General features: G+C 40.4%; 1 protein-coding gene across 2 annotated transcripts in view; it reads right to left on the bottom strand.

The window, feature by feature from the left end:
- Positions 1 to 24,498, bottom strand: part of LOC115199725 (serine-rich coiled-coil domain-containing protein 1) — a 114,902-nt gene that overhangs the window by 24,959 nt on the left and 65,445 nt on the right. The window contains exon 12 of one of the 2 annotated variants that reach the window (XM_029762101.1): positions 17,553 to 17,588. The exons of the other annotated variant lie outside the window; for it this stretch is intronic. Within the exon in view, the coding sequence (XP_029617961.1) occupies positions 17,553 to 17,588 (36 nt within the window). The remainder of the gene's footprint in view (positions 1 to 17,552; positions 17,589 to 24,498) is intronic. 2 annotated transcript variants of the gene reach the window in all.

The following is a 24,498-nucleotide window of genomic DNA, read 5'->3' as shown; positions in this document are numbered from 1 at the left end:
CTTTGGGAAAGTCATACTCCCGGTCGTAATGTTGGTAAGTTGATGTCGCTCTTATATCCAATAGTTCTTCCCGGCTGTATGTAATAACACTTAAGATTTTCTGGGCTAACATGAAAAAAAAAAAAATTACTGCATAGTGTCCTAAGGACGTGAAGCGAGGCGACCATCTCTGTTGGTGACCATCTTGCAGAGCGCACACTGGATGCTCTGGTCGAGGAGTAGGGTTGATCCGAGCGTTCTGACCTCACAACGGCAGTCAAGCACCCAAGCTAGCTGGCTAACATTGGCTAGCTTGTTAGCTACTTCCAGACACAAATGAGAGAACACCTCACTCCGGTCATTTTGATCGCCCTAGCAGAGCTGGTTAGGCTGTTTTCATGTTATCCAGAGAGTTGGTGACTGTAACTGTGCTGCTTGCAACAATTTAATTTCGCTTACTGACACCAGCCATATTCAACTGGTGTTGAGCGTTCGTAAATTCATCAGTTATTCTGTGCTCTGGCACAGGTACACTCAGACGAGAGTGCTCTGAAATCTGAGTAGATCGCCAGAGTGAATTTGATGGGTATAATCAAGTGAATAAACATTGGGTAGTTAGATAGCATATAGTTAATATACTGGCAAGTTCGATGTATTAGTAGCCAACTAACGTTAGGTAGCTAGCTAACATCGGTACATACTGCTGTAATTATAAGCTATGCTTATAATAGTCAGCCAACATAACGTGTAAGGTAACTTTATTACATTGCAATTTCGAGTCTCATAGCAAAGGGTCCAAATACTTATGTAAATAAGGCATTTCTGTTTTTGCTTTGTCATTATGGGGTATTGTGTGTAGATTGATGAGGGAAAATATTTTTTTTAATCCATTTTAGAATAAGGCTGTAACATAACAAAATGCGGAAAATGTCAAGGGGTCTGAATACTTTCCGAATGCACTGTATAGCCAGATGAGTCATGGCTCAGGCGATTGCTTAGACTACTTTATTCCAGAAAAAAAAACTATTTTCAACAGCGCTGACCGACCAACGCGAAGCAGAGCAGTGCGCAGTTTGACTAGACTACTAATATTGCCTGGGTTGTTCAGCATGAAAAATTGCTTGTTGATCAATGACTGTCACAGCTACATGCTAAGATCGACACAAAGAGATGAGATGACGATCAAGATGAGTTTAATTTCCAGTAAAAAAATAGGCCTTTATTGGATTTCTTACCTCTGCTTTTGTCATGTGTTTATACAGTATGAAGAACACTACAGAAACCATTGTCTACTCACTCGTGTAGACAAAATTTTAGACCGGTTGGGGGTAAACAATGCTAGGTTGCATGCTAACCAGGGAACTATCATTCTGATATAGTCTACTCTTAGCTTACAACTGGGTCTTGGCTAGAACTTTGGTTTTGTTTACATGATGATTCAAGAGAAAACCCGAAAAGCTTTAGGATGAATTAAAAAGTTTGAATTAAGCAGCCATTAAACTAGCCAACCAGGAAAAGAGCCGAGGCGAAGATTTTGCCACTGGCCAATGCAGTGAAGCTACAGATGGTCGGGAGGATCTTTCCTGGGACCCATATGGACACAGGTAGCCAGCACAGCTTGTGTTCATTAACTACACTTCAACCAAACTAGGCTCATGGGCGAGCCATAGAGGGATATTAAAGAGTAGAACATAACACAAAATCTGAATGGGAGTCAATGATGCATCAGTCCAGATGCCAATAACACATTGACTCCCTAAACACTGAATGGAACAGAGCAACATGCAAAACAAAACAGGTTCAGTATTCTTTTTTAGTTGAGTAGCACTTGATTAATCAGGGCCCTTTAACACAACTATTAAAACCAATAATGTTAGTTGCACTAATTAAATGTAATGCTATTTTAATACTAGAAAAAAACATTTCACAATAGCCAGCTTCAAAATAGCCCATTCTGGCACTTGTAAAAGATATGAGTATCACGGCTGAATGTCAGCCATTGTGGAACGATCATTCTGGTAATGTCGAGAGGAGGGCTTTGCTAAAAACGGTTTAGCCTTAGACTTGCCATCACCCTTTGGGCTGAATGCTTCAGGGGAACAGAGACTGAAAGAATCCCAAAATAAGCAGATGAGTTTTTATGCTCCAGGTCATGACTGAAAGCTTAGACTTTTCCACGCCTTTCTCATTGGATTGTGCAGGAATGATACGAACCAACTCAACGTCAAATCAATTACTTGTAAGGGTGTCTGTTGAATAATTAATACCTCCACTTTCATGTCCTGCTCTGGTACAGAAAAAAACAAGAAAAAAGGAGGCCTTTTTTTCCCAGGGTTCAGTGTTAAAATACCCAATTTTCAGTCCAACAGGGATGGCCGTGTATGTCTGCATTGTTCACTAAGAGGACATAGTGTTACAAGTTTGAGCTAAAGGCTCCAGGAATAGACCGTGCCCTAAAGCAGTCTTAATAATACATCCCTCTGCCTGTCACTTAGGGTTAAATTCAACTAGAGCACCCCCACCTGTTGCAACAATAAGAAAACTCATACAGTAGGATTAAGTTAACAGAGACTGGATCGGCTGGTATGAAAACGCTGCAGGGCTGAGTGATGGAGAGAAATTTACACACACTTCTCTATTAAGTGCAGGAGGCTAGCTTTCAAATGGTTCCTTCTACTAGATGTACATACATAATGGAAAAGCTCAGAAAAAAAACCTATAACAACATGAAATTACCTGAATATAAATTGCACTTTCCACAAGGTCTTAGTGTTTTACATTATATAGGGAATAATTTACACCAGAAATGGTCAACTAGATTCAGCAGCAAATAATTTGGAAACCGTAAATTGACCGCAAGAAGTCCAAAACAGATATAACATTTGAGTAAAAAAATCTTTTAAAACCTTGCTTAGATTTGTATACGATCACATATACAGTGCCTTCAGAAAGTATTGACACCCCTTGACTTTTTCCATATTTTGTAGTGTTACAGCCTGAATTTAAAAGTGATTAAATTGAGATTTTGTGTCACTGATTTACACACAATACCCCATAATATCCAAGTGGAATTATGTTTTTAGAAATGTTTACAAATTAATAAGTATTCAATAAGTATTCAACCCTTTTGTTATGGAAAGCCTAAATAAGATAATACAAATTTGCATAACAAGTCACATAAGTTGCATGAACTCACTCTGTGTGCAATAATAGTGTTTAAAATTATTTTAAAATGACTACCCCATCTCTGACCCCACAATTATGTGTAAGGTCCCTTAGTCGAGCAGTGAATTTAAAGCACAGATTCAACCACCACGACCAGGGAGGTCTTCCAATGTTTCGCAAGAAAGGACACCTATCGATAGATGAAAAAGACACTGAATACCCCTTTGAGCATGATACAGTTATTAATTACACTTTAGGTGGTGTATCAATAAACCCAGTCACTACAAAAATACAGGCGCCCCTCCTAACTCAGTTGCCGGAGAGAAAGGACACCGCTCAGGGATTTCACCATAAGGCCAATGGTGACGTTATAACAGTTACAGAGTTTAATGGCTGTGATAGGAGAGAACTGAGGATTGATCAACAACATTGTAGTTACTCCACAATACGAACATAAATGACAGAATGAAAAGGAAGCATGTACTGAATGAAAATATTCCAAAACATACATCCTGTTTGCAATAAGGCACTAAAGTAATAATGCAAAAAATGTGGCAAAGAAATTAACATTTTGTCCTGAATAGAAATGAGGGGATTTGGCAATTTCAGCCATACCCGTTGCTGACAGATGTATGAAATCGAGCACACAGTAAAGCAATCGCAATAGACACACATTGGTAGTAGAATGGAAGGTACTGAAAAGCTCAGTGACTTTCAATCTTTCCAACAAGTCAGCTTGTCAAATTTCTGCCTTGCTAAAGCTGCCCCGGTCAACCGTAAGTGCTGTTATTGTGAAGTGGAAACGTCTAGGCGCAACAACGACTGAGCCGCGAAGTGGTAGGCCACACAAGCTCACAGAACGGGACCGCTGAAGCTCGTAAAAATCTGTCCTTGGTTGCAACACTGACTGCCGAGTTCCAAACTGCCTCTGGAAGTAACGTCAGCACAAGAACAGTTCGTTGGGAGCTTCATGAAATTAGTTTCCATGGCTGAGCAGCCGCACACTAGCCTAAGATCACCATTTTCAATGTCAAGCGTTGGCTGGAGTGTTGTAAAGATTGCCGCCATTGGACTCTGGAGCAGTAGAAACATGCTCTCTGGATTGATGAATCACACTTCACCATCTGGCAGTCCGATGGACGAATCTGGGTTTGGTGGACGCCAGGAGCACGCTACCTGTCCAAATGCATAGTGCCAACTGTAAAGTTTGGTGAGGAGGAATAATGGTCGGGGGCTGTTTTTCATGGTTCGGGCTAGGCCCCTTAGTTCCATTGAAGGGAAATATTAACGCTACAGCATACAATGACATTCTAGATGATTCTGTAGTTCCAACTTTATGGCAACAGTTTGGGGAAGGCCTTTTCCTGTTTCAGCATGACAATGCGCCCGTGCACAAAGCGAGGTCCATACATAAATGGTTTGTTGAGATCGGTGTGGAAGAACTTGACTGGCCTGCAGAGCCCTGGCCTCAACCCCATCTAACACCTATGGGATGAATTGGAACACTGACTGCGAGCCAGGCCTAACTGCCCAATGTCAGTGCCCAACATCACTAATGCTTGTGTCTGAATGGAAGCAAGTCCCGCAGCAATTTTCCAACATCTAGTGGAAAGCCTTCCCAGAAGAGTGGAGGCTCTCATAGCAGCAAAGGGGGGGACCAACTCCATACTAATGCCCATGATTTTGGAATAAGATGTTCAACAAACCTTTGTCAATGTTGTGTATTTTCAAGCATGGTGGTGGCTGCATCATGTTATGGGTATACTTGTAATCGGTAAGGACTAAGGAGTTTTTAAAAATAAAAATAAATGGATTAGAGCTAAACACAGACAATAATCTAGAGGAAAAAAATGTATGCTTGGTTCAGTGTGCTTTCCAACAGACACTGGGAGACAAATCCACCTTTCAGTAGGACAATTACCTAAAACACAAGGCCAAATATACACTGGGGTTACTTACCAAGACAACATTGAATGTTCCTGAGTGGCATACAGTTTTGATTTAAATCGGCTTAAAAATCTATGGCAAATCTTGAAAATGGTTGTCTAGCAATGATCAACAACCAACTTGACAGAGCTTAAAAAAAATAAATAAATTGGCAAATATTGTACACTCCTGGTGTGCAAAGCTCTTAATGACTTACCCAGAAATACTCACAGCTGTAATTGCTGCCAAAGGTGATTCTAACATGTATTGGAATACTTAACTAATCAAGATATATTAGTGTATTTTCCATTAACTAACTTTCTCGTTTTCACTTTGACATGAGTATTTTGTGTAGATCATTAACAACCAAATCCATTTTAATCCCACTTTGTAATACAACAAAATGTTTAAAAAATAAAGGGGTGTGAATACTTTCTGAATGCACTGTATCTCTCTATTATGTGTAGGAATAGTGTGGAACAGATTTCCTAAATTAAAATTACTTGAAGCTAATTTGCTGGTGTTTTTACAGTCTTATGTCCAACACAAAATGGAAAATAAAATTCCACAATTTATCACTGGCTAAATCTATGATGTTAAAGTGCCTATTCACTCTGTTCCATCTGATTGCGCAATCCACATTCTCATCAGCTCAGCCAGGCAACTTATAAACTTCATCTCCACAATAAAAAGCATCTAGACATTCTCACATTTCTTTTAGACTAACATTTAGTTTTTAACAGCGGAGATTTGTATAAATCTTGCTGTCTGTCTCTCCGGCATTTCCAACATTGTTTCAATATTCAAATGTTAACTCCTGCTTTCCGATTTATTTTTAATTGAACCTTTAACTAGGCAAGACAGTTACGAATAAATTCTTATTTACAATGACGGCCTACGCCGGTCAAACCCGGACGACGCTGGGCCAAATGTGCGCTGCACTATGGGACTCCCAATCACGGCCGGTTGTGAAACAGCCTGGATAGAAGTGAACGTGTCGGGAGTCGGGACGAGACAGACAAGCAGGCAGCGTTTCTCAGCCAGTCGAAAACGGCTGGCATCATTTTTATGGATATACAGTTAAAGTAGGAAGTTTATACAGTTTGAAGTCGGAAGTTGCAGTGGGTCAGAAGTTTACATACACTAAGTTGACTGTGCCTTTAAACAGCTTGGAAAATTCCAGAAAATGATGTCATGGCTTTAGAAGCTTCTGATAGGCTAACTGACATCATTTGAGTCAATTGGAGGTGTACCTGTGGATGTATTTCAAGGTCTACCTTCAAACTCAGTGCCTCTTTGCTTGACATCTTGGGAAAATTAAAAGAAATCAGCCAAAACCTCAGAAAAAAAATTGGAGACCTCCACAAGTCTGGTTCCTCCTTGGGAGCAACTTCCAAACGCCTGAAGGTACCACGTTCATCTGTACAAACAATAGTACGCAAGTATAAACACCATGGGAGCACGCAGCCATCATGCCGCTCAGGAAGAAGACGTATTCTGTCTCCTAGAGATGAACGTACTTTGGTGCAAAAGTGCAAATCAATCCCAAAACAACAGCAACGGACCTTGTGAGGATGCTGGAGGAAACAGGTACAAAAGTATCTATATCCACAGTAAAACAAGTCGTATATAGACATAACCTGAAAGCCGCTCAGCAAGGAAGAAGCCACTGCTCCATAACCGCAAAAAAAAAGCCAGCCTACGGTTTGCAACTGTACATGGGGACAAAGATCGTACCTTTTGGAGAAATGTCCTCTGGTCTGATGAAACAAAAATAGAACTGTTTGGCCATAATGACCATCGTTATGTTCAGAGGAAAAAGGGGGAGGCTTGCAAGCAGAAGAACACCATCCCAACCGTGAAGCACGGGGATGGCAGCATCATGTTGTCATGACTGTCCTGATCAGGTCAGGGTACAGGAGACCACCACCCTACAGATTATCTCCCAAACCCCCAACAGAGGAGGAGAGATCTAGGGGTCTGAAGATGTGGGGTTTTATGACACCTCATGCCCATAATAAACCTTAAGGCCACAGAGAAATTCCTTTGTCCTAACAATGGAGAACTGGCCTCAGAACGTTAAACATGCAATAAAGGGACTTTGGAACAATGGTTTCCGTCAGCCACAATGGTGGTTATGACGAAAAGTGGAATATTAAAATGTATGTAACTTTTGTATTTGTTTTTAAAGGTTAAGAGATGACGTTATTATGAAAACATTGTACCTTTAAGAGTTTTCCCCGTATGTGCCTGATGTTTATACATTGTACGTTGAGTGGAAAATATCCAAATCAAACAGAATGTTTTGGTAAAGATGAAATGTGAAGTTAGTGTCTAAAAGTGGAATATTAAAATGCCTTGCCCCTTTACTTGGTCCGCCCAGGGAATTGCCCTAAAGGCGGTTACACCCACTTCTGACCCGAGGGTATAAGACAGGAGAGTGAAGAATTAACATAGGAGACTATTGACCCCAAGCTGCAGCTAAGGTCTAACAAAGTCGACGAACCCCAAAACGAAACACAAGGTTGAAGACAAAGAAATATTTTTCTACACGAGCTACGGACGAGTAGCTGTGTCTAAGCGGGTGAATTCAAGCCGAACCACCCAGCCTCCACTCTCCATTGAATCGTGGTATCGACCCCGTTCGGGCCGAAGCTGTGAGCTCTGAGCTACAGAGCTGTCTGTCCTCAGAAGACCCCTTTCAGATCAAGGGCGAGGGATCAGACCATTTAGCCAAGAAGGACACTGACATCGTGAGGACAACCAGAGAGTTGCGCCGGAGAAGTGCGTCATTTAGAAGCCTAAACGACCCACGCGGAGCTTCCCACCTGAGACCTCCAACACGTAATTACATCATTATATTCTGACCCATAAGAGCGGCAGTTCGGGGCAAGGCTAATTTTAAATAAGCATGGCTGACAAATGAACCCAAATGTATATTTCTCTCGTGTACTTCCTTTATTTCTCTCTCTTTAAAATCCCCATTTTGGGTAACAAGCGCCATAGTGTGTTGGCCCGTTATACTAAGTCCTAATCAATAGCTAGACTGTGTTTTGTGTATGTGTATTTTTATCATCATTTTAGCTTGCTAGTAAATAAATAATCAACTAAGATTGGTGTGGTAAATTCAGTGGTAAAGCCCGGGTCCGTGCAGATTCCCGGATTATACGACGTTCAGATTATGAGACTGTAGAGGAAATTGATTAATTTAGCGACTGTTGTAATCGATATTCTGATATCCTTTGAGTTAATTTGGGAAATAGAAACTCAATCAAAACAATGTTCCCATGGTGCCCCAGGTTAATGAGTTAATAATTGCTTGATTCATTGCTTAATTCATTTAATCACGTAATTATAAACCGTTAATCATTCGATGAGCAACAGTCGTCACATTAAATAATACAACGTCACTACAATGTTGTGGGGGTGCTTTGCTGCAGGAGGGACTAGTGCACTTCACAAAATAGATGGCATCATAAGGAAGGACAATTATGTGGATATATTGAAGCAACATCTCAAGACATCAGTCAGGAAGTTAAAGCTTGGTCACAAATGGGTCTTCCAAATGGACAATGACCCCAAGCATACTTCCGAAGTTGTGGCAAAATGGCTTAAGGACAACAAAATCAAGGTATTGGAGTGGCCATCACAAAGCCCTGACCTCAATCCCATAGACAATTTGTGGGCAGAACTGAAAAAGCATGTGCGAGCAAGGAGGCCTACAAACCTTACTCAGTTACGCCAGCTCTGTCAGGAGGAATGGACCAAAATTCACCCATCTTATTGTGGGAAGCTTGTAGAAGGCTACCCGAAACATTTGACCCAAGTTAAACAATTTAAAGGCAATGCTACCAAATACTAATTGAGTGTATGTAAACTTCTGACCCACTGGGAATGTGATGAAAGAAATAAAATCTGAAATAAATCATTCTCTCTACTATTATTCTGACATTTCACATTCTTAAAATAAAGTGGTGATCCTAACTGACCTAAGACGGGGAATTATTACTAGGATTAAATGTCAGGAATTGTGAAAAACTGAGTTTAAATGTATTTGGCTAAGGTGTATGTAAACTTCCGACTTCAACTGTTTACAAAGAAATGTCAATTGAAAAATGTAAATTGCAGTTTTTCCAGCTTCAGTTTGAAGTGATGGTGTTAGCTGTGTTGTTGCAAGCTCCTCTGAACAAAAGTGTCATGACGAGGGAGCACATTTTCTATGCCAGGTGAAATCACGCCTCAATAGCTCATTGTTATGGTTATATCCAAATAAATGTCACTAGAAATCAGCTTAAACAAATGCAAATGCAGCTACTGTTGATATTCTGGCTGCACTGTTTGACGTGATGGTAAGTTAGCCATAGTTGGCTAGCTAGCAAGCAAAGGACAAGAACGCTGCAAGGCAGTATGGCAATGGAACATTTAGAATGAACAACTGGGTCGCTTCCATAGACATAGAACAAAAGGACTGAACAACTGGGTCGCGTCTCTGGCAACAAAAATCGATAGAACGAATGACCAGCTGGTTTGGGTAGCAACCCTAGATTTGTGTCGGGACTATATATTTGGGAATAGTACGAATAAATTAATCAAAATGACATTTTTTATGAAAATATGTCAATCATTATTTGAATATGTTGTTAACGCATTGTATAAAGGAGTAAATGTCCTCAAAGCCGGTGTTTGGGGGATATACTGGCACGGTTAACACCACCCATGCCAATATATCCTCCAAACACCGGCTTCTCTGGCATTATCACTTAATTCAATATTCGCCATGCAATGTTAATGGGGCACTAACATGGATGCCATAGAATTTTGAAGTGTATTGTAAAGGCATAATAAAGCTCATTTGAGACGTTATGAACACCTTCCTAATATTGAGTTGCAACCCCTTTTGCCCTCAGAGCAGCCTCAAGCCTATAGGTTTCGTAGCTTCAACCCGCTGCACAGACACACCAATTAATTAATGGACTGCTGAATGTATATACAGTACCAGTCAAACGTTTTTTCTACATTGTACAATAATAATGAAGACATCACAACTATGAAATAACATATACGGAATCATGTAGTCAGCAAAGAAAGTGTTAAATTAATAAAATATATTTAATATGAGATTCTTCAAAGTAGCCACCCTTTGCGTTGATGACAGCTTTGCCCACTCTTGTCAACAAGGCAGTTAACCCACTGTTCCTAGGCCGTCATTGAAAATAAGAATTTGTTCTTAATAACTGACTTGCCTAGTTAAATAAAGGTAAAATAAAATAAAAATAAATTCTCTCAACCAGCTACACCTGGAAGGCTTTTCCAACAGTCTTGAAGGAGTTCCTACATATGCTGACCACTTGTTGGCTGCTTTTCCTTCACTCTGCGGTCCAACTCATCCCAAACCATCTGAATTGGGTTGAGGTCGGGTGATTATGGAGGCCAGGTCATCTGATGCAGCACTCCATCACTCTCCTTGGTCAAATAGCTCTTACACAGCCTGGAGGTGTGTTGGGTCATTGTCCTGTTGAAAAACAAATGATAGTCCCACTAAGTGCAAACCAGATGGGATGGTGTATCAATGCTGTGGTATCCATGCTGGTTAAGTGTGCCTTGAATTCTAAATAAATCACGGACAGTGTCACCAGCAAAGCACCCCCACATCACACCTCCTCGACTATGCTTCACGGTGGGACCTACTCTCCGTCTCACAGACACGGCGGTTGGAACCAAAAATCTCACATTTGGACTCATCAGACCAAAGGACAGATTTCCACCGGGCTAATGTCCATAGCTCGTGTTTCTTGGCCCAAGCAAGTCTCTTCTTATTATTATTGGTGTTCTTTAGTAGTGGTTTCTTTGCAGCAATTCGACCATGAAGGCCTCGATTCATGCAGTCTCCTCTGAACAGTTAATGTTGAGATGTGTCTGTTACTTGAACACTGTGAAGCATTTATTTGGGCTGCAATTTCTGAGGCCGGTAACTCTAAAGAACTTATCCTCTGCAGCAGAGGTAACTCTGGGTCTTCCTTTCCTGTGGCAGTCCTCATGAGAGCCAGTTTCATCATAGCGCTTGACGGTTTTTGCAACTGCACTTGGAGAAACTTTCAAAGTCCTTGAAATGTTCCGGATTAACTGACCTTCATTTTTTATTTATTTATTTATTTATTTCACCTTTATTTAACCAGGTAGGCAAGTTGAGAACAAGTTCTCATTTACAATTGCGACCTGGCCAAGATAAAGCAAAGCAGTTCGACAACATACAACAACACAGAGTTACACATGGAGTAAAACAACATACAATCAATGATGCAGTAGAAAAAAATAAGACTATATACAATGTGAGCAAATGATGTGAGATAAGGGAGGTAAAAGTAATAACGGACTGTCATTTCTCTTTGCTTATTTGAGCTGTTCTTGCCATAATATGGACTTATAGGGTTATCTTCTGTATACCACCCCTACCTTGTCACAACACAACTGATTGGCTCAAAAGCATTAAAAAATAAAGAAATACCAGAAATTAACTTAACAAGGCACACCTGTTCATTGAAATGCATTCCAGGTAACTACCTCATGAAGCTGGTTGAGAAAATGCCAAGAGTGTTCAAAGCTGTCATCAAGGCAAAGGGTGGCTACTTTGAAGAATCTCAAATATAAAATACATTTTGATTTGATTAACACTTTTTTGGTTACTACATGATTCCATGTGTTATTTCATAGTTTTCATGTCTTCACTATTATTCTACAATGTAGAAATGTGGAATGAGTAGGTGTGTCCAAACTTTTGACTAGTACTGTATTTGGGATGATGTAAAATATGTATTGGTCTGATGTGGTTAATAAGGAGCATCCAAACGCTGCACTTCATGCATTTATGAAATTTCTTGTTCCAATTATTGATAAACATGCACCTGTTAAGAAACTGACTATTAGAACTGTTAAGGCTCCATGGATTGGTGAAAAACTGTACAGTTGAAAGAGATGGGTTAAAAGGAGTGCCTAATAAGTCTGTCTGCAGATCTTACTGCAAATTGAGAAATTATGTGACTAAACTCAACAAAAAGAAGAAGCTGTATTATGAAGCCAAGATCAATGATATAAAGAATGATGGAAAAAACAGAGTACTTTAAATTAAATGATGGGCAGAAAGACATATTCAACTCCATCTTTCATCGAATCAGATGGCTTATTCATCACAAAACCATTTGATGATTACTTCATTGGCAAAGTGGGCAAACTTAGGCAGGAAATGCCAACAATGAACAGTGAGCCATTGTATTCATGCAAAAAATAATAATCATAATGAAAGAAAAGCATTGCATGTTTGAATTTTGTAAAGTTAGTGTGGGAGAGGTGGAAAGATTATTGTTATTGATCAATAATGACATTGACAACTTAGATGGAAAGCTACTGAGGATGGTAGCTGACTATAGCCACTCCTATCTGTCATATCTTTAATCTGAGCAGAGTAAAGTATTTGGCCTCAGGCCTGGAGAGAATCTAAAGTAATTCCACTAGCCAAGAGTGGTAACGCAGCCTTTACTGGTTCTAACAGCAGACCTATCAGCTTGCTACCAACTCTTAGCAAACTTTTGGAAAAGATTGTGTTTGACCAAATACAATGCTATTTCTCTGTAAACAAATTAACAATATACTTTCAGCACGCTTATAGAGAAGGGCACTCAACATGTACTGCACTGACACAAATGACTGATGATTGGTTGAAATAAATTGATAAGAAGATTGTGGGAGATGTTCTGTTAGACCTTAGTGCAGCCTTTGATATTATTGACCATAACCTGTTGTTGAAAAAAATGTGGTGGCCAGTAATAAACTGGTCCTGAACATCTCTAAAACTAAGAGCATTGTATTTGGTAGAAATCATTCCATAAGTTGTAGACCTCAGCTGAATCTGGTAATGAACAGTGTGGCTTTTGAACAAGTTGAGGAGACTAAATTATTTGCCGTTACCTTAGACTGTAAACTGACATGGTCAAAACATAGATTCAATGGTTGTAAAGATGGGGAGAGGTCTGGTTGTAATAAAAAGATAACACCACACTCCAAAAAGCAAGTCCTGCATGCTCTAGTTTTGTCTTATCTTGATTACTGTCCTGTCGTGTGGTGCAAGGAAAGACCTAGTTAAGCTGCAGCTGGCCCAGAACGGCACGTCTTGCTCTTCATTGTAATCAGTGTTGATATAAATACTATGCATGCCAGTCTCTCTTGGCTAAGAGTTGAGAGACTGTTTCCTATAAAAAGAAGTGATGCAGTCAACACAGCTCTGACACACACTTACCCCACCAGACATGCCACCAGGGGTCTTTTCACAGTCCCCAAATCCAGAACAAATTCAAGAAAAAAAGTATTATACAGAGTCATTATTGCATGGAACTCCGTTCCATCTCATACTGCTTAAATGAACAGCAAACCTGGTTTCAAAAAACAGATAAAGCAACACCTCACGGCACCACGCCTCTCCCCTATTTGACCTAGATAGTTTGTGTGTATGTATTGATATGTAGGATACGTGTGCCTTTAAAAATGTTTCATGTCGTTCTGTCCTTGAGCTGTTCTTGTCTATTAATGTTCTGTATTACGTAATGTTTAATGTTTTGTGTGGACCCCAGAAAGAGTAGCTTTCACCTGGTTAGTCTATGTCATGGAAAGAGAAAAAAAAAGTGTACATTCAGCTTATATTCCCCATGTAATGTTAATGGGGAGCTAACATGGCTGACATAGAATTTGGTAGTGTCATGTAAGAGCATAAAAATAAACATGGCTCTGGTTAACACCATCTTGGCTATCACATTGTTTGGAGACTGGTTAGGCGTGAATGTGACAATGTACTATGAAGCTGGGGGATAAGAACCATGACGGTAATGTCACGACTTCAGCCGAAGTCGGCTCCTCTCCTTGTTCGGGCGGCGTTCGGCGGTCGACGTCACCGGCTTTCTAGCCATCGCCGCTCCATTTTTCATTTATCCATTTGTTTTGTCTTGTTCCCTGCACACCTGGTTTTCATTCCCCAATCACAAAGCATGTATTTATTCCTCTGTTCCCCCTCATGTTTTGTGTGAAATTGTTTTGTGCTACGTGTCAGTTTTGACTCGCCAGACTGGTGTTCGTATATTCCGTGTTTTGTCACGAGGTATGTTTATTTGTTTGAACATAATTATCGTGACTGTTTGCGCGTTTTGCACTTTTGCAAATTGGCTGGAGGTTGACGCAGTGGCGTCCGTCTGTTGGTTTCTCCTGCCTAAATAAAGTGCGAGCCTGTTTACAACTCTCTGCTCTCCTGCACCTGACTCCTCTACCAGTACGCACACCATTGGCAGGTAACCATGATAGTATAACACAAATACAATCGCTGCTCATCTATCAGCGACCATTTCAACCAATTTCAATGAAAACAAAGTCACGTCTTTCTGTTTAACTCAATCTCAGTTCTCTACAACCTGTTCCCCTTCAAGTGGTCTTTAAACCTTTCAAGTAAGTTCACACCGTTTCTTGCACTTCAATAAAACCGAACCTTGGGGTAGCTATACTGTGCCTTCGGTAAGTATTCAGACACCTTGACTTTTTCCACATATTGTTAGGTTACAGCCCTTTTCAAACATGTATTAAATAGTTTGTTTTTCCTCATCAATCTACACACAATACTCCATAACGACAAAGCAAAAACAGGTTATTGGACATTTTTTATAATTTATTAAAAAAAGATGAAAAAATGAAATATTATGCAGAAAAAGTCAAGGGGTCTGAATACTTTCCGAAGGCACTGTATATGTAATCCTTATTCAAGGGTTCTCTTGAATGTTAACAGCGTTGCATCACTCCTATAGTGGTTGAATGGCCTGACTTAACAGTAAAAGCCTCTGATCAGCAATCAATTAAAGGTGAACCTGACTAGACTGGGGGAAGAATGGAGTGATGGGACTTCGGCTTTATGCATGATATAATCAACCATTACATTTTATATTTTAAAATCAAGTTAGTCAAAATAAGGAGAGAATTGTAACTACAAACCTATTATTTACACAAAAACAAAGCCACAAAATAAAACGCTATGCACTATACGGTATCATCGTTTAAAGTCAAACGGTTACCATAACGGTCAGATAACCTCAGTTAAATCCGTGCCGCAGTCTTTAATCGTGCATTTATGCCTGAACATTTGCCATTCTGATGAGGATTTTGTTCAACTAATTAGCGTAATTAGCTGGGTCACAATTAGCCTGACCCTCGGTGGAATTGTGATCCCTCCTTGCAGCACCTGACCTTGACGACAATCCACCAGAGAGCTGCAACTGATCCACACGTTCCCGCACCACAGAGTTCTCTCTTGGCACAGCTCTCCCACCCCCTTCCTCTCTGGCCCTGTTTACAATGGCCACATCAATTAGTTACTTGTTTACCAAAGAGCACAGCGCAAACTGTCAAACGGAGCCACATGCACGCACACTCACACTGACACAGAGAGACACACACACATACAGGAAAGAGACTCACTGTTTGTTTGTAAGGATGCTTTACCCTTGATTTTTAGTCCATGACGCCAGCCAGAGCAAGGCCACCATTTTCATAGCGCTTAAGTTTGTTCTTTTTATTTTACCTTTATATAACTAGGCAAGTCAGTTAAGAACAAATTCTTATTTTCAATAACGGCCTAGGAACAGTGGGTTAACTGCCTAGTTCAGGGGCAGAACGACAGATTTTTACCTTGTCAGCTCAGCTCGGGGATTCGATCTTGCAACCTTTCGGTTACTAGTCCAAAGCTCTAACCACTAGGTTACCTGCCGCCCCAGTTATAGGAAGCTATAACACAACAGACCAAAGCCCCTGCCTGGGCTATGATTAATTAAACTCCATTATGCGTGCCCTTCAGATCGGTCTGTCCGTGTTGGGCATTACTGATTCTCCGAGCTGGGCATTGTGCTGCTGGCTGGACATGCACAGAAGGGCCACCTCCACTGGATCAATGGAAGGTGAATCTTGGCAACCTTAAGCGAGAGGTCTGCCCAGCCTGCATGCCGGACTCCGGGGCCCCTTTCAGCATTAATGAAACAGATGTCCCTTCATTAATAAGTCCAGTTCTGTAGCCGTAATGAATGAAAGAATGGAGAAAGCGAGAGAGAAAGAGACGAGAGCGTGAGAGAGTGCAAACAGATGCTTTACATGCACTAAATGAGCCACTCCCTCTTTCACACACGTAATTACTGTGCACTACAGTTAGCAAAGGGAAGATGCTGAATGTTTTTCTACATATTCCACTGACTTTCAAGACACTTGGTAGGAATGCACTTAACTTGTGTTTGCATCATTAAACCTGTGTGTGTTATGAATGAACAAATGGGGTCTGACTTTAATGTAAGTACAGTGTCATGCGATATAGTGTCTTTATGGAAGTGTTATGAATGACCGAAGTTGTCTCACTTCAAACTAAGTATTACAGGACACTACAGGACACTAATCTAAACACTTAAGTGTCAATATTATTAACATTCTGCTGATTTATAAAGGACAGCCACAAAGTCCTAATTATGACTAAACCATTTCCATTTCCACAATTTCTGTTAAAATTTGATTTTAAACGTAATCCTAAATAAACGAAGGAAAAGTTTGATGCATTAGTCCATCAGACCTTTCGCGCATTTGGGCGGAAGTGTCTGGGAACGAGATTAGGTATAATGTGACTAACGGACTTCACTTTAGAGCGTGTTCCATCCTTCAGCATAACATGTCACCCTTTATAAAGCACATGTTTATATCATATTCGACCTAAGTTGGTTATGCCACATTGACATTGGTGATTATGTCACACGGATATGCCACATTTATGAACCATTTATAAAGTATGACAAACGGCTATAGATGCTTTGTAACACATTTATGAAGTGCTTATGAAGGCTTTATAAGCTAAATGTCATTTAAAGCAGGACCCATTATACAATATAATCACCAAACCCCTTGCTTTCTACCAAGAGCAGAGACTTCGCTACTGAATAACTGTACGCACACAAGAGCAGTGACTGATACAACAAAGACAATGTATAGGTACACTATACTACTTTCATATTCAAGCTATTACTCACTATTACCGTTACCGTGTGAAAATCCAAATGGGCAGAAATCGGCCATAGGATGACCAATGACCTGGTGGAAACGAGAGAGAATGCTCACCGACAGAGAGTGATCAAAAAGAAAGACAGGCCACCTACAAGGATAGTGGTTTAACGTGATTTGCCACCAATCAAGACGGGGAGCATGCAAATCAAAGAGATATGTTTTTTTTTGGAACACCGGCCGTTATTTCCTAGATTTGGATTTTGAGTTTGATTTATTTTGGATGACATTATTACGATGTTTCCTGTGTTTGGTGTTTAGAGGGAGGGTTTGTAGGGCAGGAGTGCCAACCTGCCTTGATTAGAGACAGAATGGCACAGACAGGCAGGCTGGGTGGATGCAGCACAGAGAGAGGGACCCCTTACCTGCACAGTGCCTCCTCGGTCACGTGATGCTGGTTACTGCGAAGCCAAGGTGGTGGACGGGAAAACAAAAAGAACAAAACAACATGGAGAGATGAGATGAGCATGGCAGAGACAAACACATGAATACACACAACATGCAGCCTAGCCCTCACACACACACACACACACACACACACACACACACACACACACACACACACAGTACCGGTCAAAAGTTTCAGAACACCTATTCATTCAAGGGATTTTCTTTATTTTTACTATTTTCTACATTGTAGAATAATAGTAAAGACATCAAAACTATGAAATAACACACATGGAATCATGTAGTAAGCAAAAAAGTGTTAAACATATCCAAATATATTTTATATTGGAGATTCTTCGAATAGCCACCCTTTCCATTGATGACAGCTTTGCACACCTGGAATGCTTTTCCAAAAGCCTTCAAGGAGTTCCCACATATGCTGAGCACTCGTTGGCTGCTTTTCCTTCACTCTGTGGTCCGACTCACCCCAAACCATCTCAATTTGGTTGAGGTCGGGGGATTGCGGAGGCCAGGTCATCTGATGCAGCACTCCATCACTCTCCTACTTGGTCAAATAGCCCTTACACAACCTGGAGGTGTGTTGGGTCATTGTCCTGTTGAAAAACCAATGATAGTCCTACTAAGCCCAAACCAGATGGAATGGCATATTAAGTGTGCCTTGAATTCTAAAAAAATCACAGATAGTGTCACCAGCAAAGCCCCCAGACACCACAACATCTCCTCCTCCATGCTTTACGGTGGGAAATACACATGCGGCGATCATCCGTTCACCCACACTGCATCTCACAAAGACACGGCTGATGGAACCAAAAATCTCCAATTTGGACTCACGCCCAAAGGACAAATTTCCACCGGTCTAATGTCCATTGCTCGTGTTTCTTGGCCCAAGAAAGTCTCTTCTTATTATTGGTGTCCTTTAGTAGTGGTTTCTTTGCAGCAATTCGACCATGAAGGCCTGATTCACACAGCCTCCTCTGAACAATTGATGTCAAAATGTGTCTGTTACTTGACCTCTGAAGCATTTATTTGGGCTGCAATTTCTGAGGCTGGTAACTCTAAATGAACTTATCCTCTGCAGGAGAGGTAACTCTGGGTCTTCCATTCCTGTGGCGGTCCTCATGAGAGCCAATATTTTCCGTATTGACTGACCTTCATGTCTAAGTAATGATGGACTGTCGTTTCTCTTTGCTTATTTGGGCTGTTCTTGCCATAATATGGACTTGGTCTTTCACCAAATAGGGCTATCTTCTGTATACCCCCCTACCTTGTCACAAAACAACTGATTGGCTTAAACGCATTAAGGAAATAAATTCCACAAATTAACTGTTAAGACACCTGTTAATTGAAATGCATTCCAGGCGACTACCTCATGAAGCTGGTTGAGAGAATGCCAAAAGTGTGCAAATCTGAACATTTAAGAGACAACTATCACAGCTCTTCACATGAGAATGAAATGAGGTCGTGGATAGTTTAAACATCCGTTCCAGTATATATGAGCAGTAATCTTGAAATAGTCACAAATAAAACCACCCACCATAAAGTCCCTAATTCAGGCAACATACTTTTTGGGAGAGAGTTGTAAATGAAAAAATACCGGACACTTGGAATTATGTTTTTGATGTTTGTTGGGCGGTAACATGGAGAGGACATAAAAGGATGTTGTGGTCCTGGTCCCACAGATGTGGAGAAGGAAAGTGAATCATGGTGGGAATTAGCATTCTAATGAAACTGCATGCAACCCACGGTAGTGAAGTCGGAGAATAAGGCATCGGAGGAGAAGAATTTGATCAAGGGAAAGAATAGGAGGGAGTAAAAGAAGAGCAAGCAATGGGGGGAATCATAAAAGGGGACAAGGACATGAAGAAAGGTGGAAGAACGTGGAGTAGAAGGGGAATAAATAAAGAGGGGGATAGGGATGTAGGCCTGAGAACAGAAAGGGGATGCAGAATGGGTTATAAATGAGTGATGGTGAGAGATAGAAAAGAAACGGAAAAGTACTGTATAGTCAGAAAGAGAGGGGACATGCATTGCTAGATGTTCCCATAGACTTCCAGCCATTGAGCTAACGACTATCCATTTGAAAGCGTATCTCGGCAGAGACGCGCTGCTAAATGAATATCGAGGAAACACTGGTGGTGGTATTCTGGGAAAGGATAAAAAAAATCCCAGGTGCCAAAAAACAGGGCAGGTGAGTAAGGACAACGTAGCTAACAAATTGTCAGCCAACATAACATGTAAGGTAACTTATTTGAAAAGTCATTACTTTATTACATAGAGTAGCAAGCTACCGCGAGGACGCGCTCTATCGAATCTGCGGCTTGAGCATGCTTTTGGTGCACAGTCGATAGCACGCTGGATTTCGGGCAAGAAGATTGAGGGTTCGAAACCTGCTCCCTACTTGTTGAATTTGAAGTCGTGCACAATTATCAGTTTATTATTTGGTTTATATTGCCCATTCATTGTCAGTTAGAGATAGTAGTGCATTGGGACCCAAAAGCATGATCAATGCTCTAACTCCCCCTTGGTCATTAGGGCAAATCTGGTCTGCGATAGGACGGGGTTTTCACACCTAGCTCGGCAATTAGACTATTCTTTAGTAAAGGTTGAATAGTCTATTGTTCAGCTATTAGCCCACCTCCCCAACAAATGCATGTATTTTTGTCGAGAGCAAAACGTTTTTATTTTCAATCAAAAATAGTTGCTCTGAAAGCAAAATCGAGGCTTCAAAGTAAAAAAAAAAAAAATTGCAATCAAATATTTTGTAATAGAGCGCAAAACTTTTATTCCACAAAAATATTTTGATGACACTTTTTATTTGAAAACAAAACTCCAATTTCATTTCGTTATCAACCACCCTCCATTTTGGCCATTTTTTAAGTGTCAGTTTGGCTACAACCAATACTGTTCAGCCTTTCTTTCCGACACAAAGGAAGTCATAGCGACACCTACGAAGAAGGAATGTGTGATGGTGGCATCCCAGTTAAGAAGCACTGGGCGTTCTTCCATCCAACTTTTACATAGCTAGTAGTTAGCTCCTACGATTCAGTGTCGGTTCATAACATTCTACTATATTACATACATACATACATACCGTAGAATGATAAATCAAGCAATTATTATTCTCAAGCTAACCAAACGCATTTAGCTACGAACGCCTGTTCTCGCCATTTTCAGTTGACTTAATCTAACTTTCTTTCATGGCAACTCATAAGCAGGCCATGTCCTATTTGTTTCAAAGTCGATATATAATCATATTTCATGACAGCGTAACGGTTAGCTTTTTTGTTTTACAGAAGGATGAAAGAACACAATGTGTCTGTCAGGGAATGCTATTCTGATATGTCAGATGAAGAGTTAGAGCAGAAAGTCAGGGCCATTAAGGCAAGGATGCCCCATGTGGGCTTTAGAATGGTCAAAGGAAGTCTCAGAGCAATGGGCCATCGTGTACAATGGCGAAGAGTTAGGGAGTCTTTGCAGCGTGTAGATGGAGCAGGTGTCATTGCCAGAATGAGCCAGCTTCGTTGCATTGCTCGGCCAAAATACTCTGTTCCTGCTCCCGTCCACATTGATACAAATCATACATTTTTAAGGTAGTAAGATGTATAATGTCTCCATCAAATCTAAGAACTTATTTTAACTTTTTTATTCTTAAACATGTATGAAATTGGAGTTGTTCTTCATCAACTGGTAATACATAAATAATGAAGCAGGTTAATAGGTTAAACATTTCACTTTTAATTCCAATGCTTTTTTTTCAAGATGCAACAGGTAAGTATATTATTTTGTATACATATTGCATATTTCCCATCACCTAATGAACAACCACAATACCAGTCTGGTGTTAAGATTTCTGAGCTATATTGACGCATCCTGAAAATGACATCTGCTGCTTTAGGTTGAACGGTCATATCTCAGTTATTTGTTTCATATCTACAAAAAAGAAGCAATTTTCTTTACTTTCAGAGTGCGAGCTGATCAAGTGGTCTAAAATGTAGATATTGCCAGATGTTCACTGTCTGAGGAACAGGCCGTGGAAGCTTTATTGCTGGCAAAATTGTCCATAACCAGAGGTAATTAAAAACTGTTCTGTGCTCTTTTTCTCTCTTCCGGTCTTGTTGTACATGGAACCTGTCTCACATGCACAGTTTGGAGGAAGAAGGATACCTTGACCTGTCTAATTCTATCCACTTCTGTGTAGGATATGTGTTCCTACCTCGTCTGCGGGCAGATCTGCAGCATTTCACAGAGTTGGAATAATCACCCTTTAAGTACAGAGGCGAACCTGACACCTCACCAGCTGTGGCATATCGGAATGCTCCAAACACCTGTGCACATTTTTGTTTTTGCCTAAGCCCTACACAGCTGATTCAAATGATCAAGTCAACATCAAGCTTCAAGTGTTATTCATGTCTAAAAATGACATCTATTGTAGCCACTTAGTGTCGACACCAGGTGAGACCACACACCCTGTCCCCCTTCTCCCTAAATCCTCTAGGTTATATCAGCTGTGTTGGTGAACCCCTCCCGCATCTGAACTGGCTGACACAGAGGGCACAGCATGATCATAGGTCACTTGGTTGGGTCAACAGGAAGTATTATTAAAGAGATGCTTTACATTGAAATACAGATAGAGATGTAGTAGTCCCAGAGTTAATGATCCAAGGTCAGTTTTGCATTTCACCTCCTGATGATTATGATGACTGACCGTGTTACTATAAAAAAAACAAGGCTTAATCATGCTCTCTTTCTATCCATCTGTTTCTCGTCTGCAGGCATGTTCTGATGTGAGAGAGGAAGCCAGTCCCATCATCGCCACCTCACCCGCTCTTAAGATAACCTTCGGGCCAACTGGGGGCCCAAGGCTGGTTAGGAGACACCGCTAGAGACACTGTAATTGTGTGGAACTGAGAGAATATTAGGGTAGCACTGTAATTCATTAATCATATGCTGTCTGCCTCTGTTCTTACCTCTTTCCCTTTCTGTCTTCTACACCTCTCTCCCCACCTCGTCTTTCTTCCTCATTTTATAATGCACACCATATGTGCATTGAAGTACAATTTGAACTTGTAATTATAATATATTTCAATTATCATAATTATAACGCCCATATTATGTATTTATAACACCTGGATAATGAACTATTTTCAATAAAGCGTTTCACATTCTCCACTGATTTAAATTAAGTATCTCATTGAAATACTATCCTGTGACCTCAGAATAACGCAGATGAAGGGAGTTAGATATGCATCGTTTTTTTTCTGTATATGTGAATTACAAATCAGCCTTTACTTAAATTATGTTTCTAGTCAATTGCAACTTTTTTCCCACGCTTTGAGCCTCGCAGCTTAAACAATGACGCGGCTAATATATGGATTATTCCCACTTTAAATTTTTTGGGGGCGGCATGAAGCTTTCATTAGACCAATGAAATTGCCGAACGGGTTAAGGTCAAACAACTTTTTTGTTTACTGTTTAGATTAAATCGAGCGCTCTCAAACTTCCCATCATTCTGATTACGGTAGTCATTTTGTCACCCTCATCATGGCAAAGACACAGAGAAATGCATATGATGCAGCTTTCAAGTTGAAGGCGATTGATCTGGCTGTTGGAAAAGGAAATAGAGCTGCTGCACGGGAGCTTGGTCTTAATGAGTCGATGATAAGACGTTGGAAACAGCAGCATGAGGAATTGACTCAGTGCAAAAAGACAACTAAAGCTTACTGCTAATTTTTTTTGTTTTGTTACAAGCCGTGTTTCGTTAAAGCCTATTTATTTTTGTTACAAGCCGTGTTTCGTTAAAGCCTGTGTAAAGTTCATTTGTTTCAATGTACCGGTAGGCACCTGCGGCTTATAGACATGTGCAGCTTATTTATGTTCAAAATAATACTTTTTAAAAAATTCAGTGGGTGCGGCTTATATTCAGGTGCGCTTAATAGTCCGGAAATTACGGTAGTTACAATGTGTATTCATTGATGTCCCAGGAGCAGGAGTGGTAAACACTGTTGAAGTGTATAATTGTAATACATACATGCAGACACAGCATCATTCAAAGAATGGAGTTTGATACACCTGGTATTGGATATGACTGAAAAAGAATGTCACAGAGATTCATACCTGAACCGCACCTTCATATCCCAAGGAAGAGTACATGAGTGAATATATTCAATGTACAGGCTACAATGTGGGGGATCTCTTACGTGGTAATAACTACAGTACATGTATATAGGACTTGCATCCTTCGCACAATAAAGTTATTATATTCTACTCAATCCATAGGCTTCTTTAATGCCATTCAGACTTGAAGTTGATACAACTATGATACCTGAAGTTCATAGATTGGTATTAATATTAGTTCAGAACCTAACGTTTTAGGGTCCATACACAGATTGGCTACATACTGTAGCTAACTACACATCCATAGGAATACAGTCATTTGTATCCTCCGCTACACAATAACCAAGTAAATAGTTAGCTAGCTATGTTACTTCAGCTGCATTGCACGGCCAGGCAAGCTTACACAATTGTACATTCAATTTTCAGTAAATGCTTTAGCTAGCTAGATTCTTTACATCCACTGATTCCCAAGACGGCAGCCTAGTTTGCTGCTTTTCTCAGGAGTCCCTAAAATATTAAACAACAGATTACAATGTCATACTCAAGTCATTACACCAGCTAACTAGCTGGCTAATGTTAGCTAGTTAGCTAACTTGCTAAATAGCAATTTTCGTAAAATTAACTTTATGACAAATATGCACAATCGTTAATCTCTACATTAACTAACATATTCCTCTCAATTGTACATTTCTTGCTTGACTCGTTATGATGTTATAATTACTTACATTTGCTTCCCGTAATGTTTTGTCAGCCATCTTTTCTGAAGAAAGTCACCAGGGACGGGTGGCT

Source organism: Salmo trutta, chromosome 9 (assembly GCF_901001165.1).
Source record: "Salmo trutta chromosome 9, fSalTru1.1, whole genome shotgun sequence".
NCBI lineage: Eukaryota > Metazoa > Chordata > Actinopteri > Salmoniformes > Salmonidae > Salmo > Salmo trutta.
The sequence above is the reverse complement of the archived record's forward strand: the minus strand, read 5'-3'. Positions and strand labels throughout refer to the sequence as shown.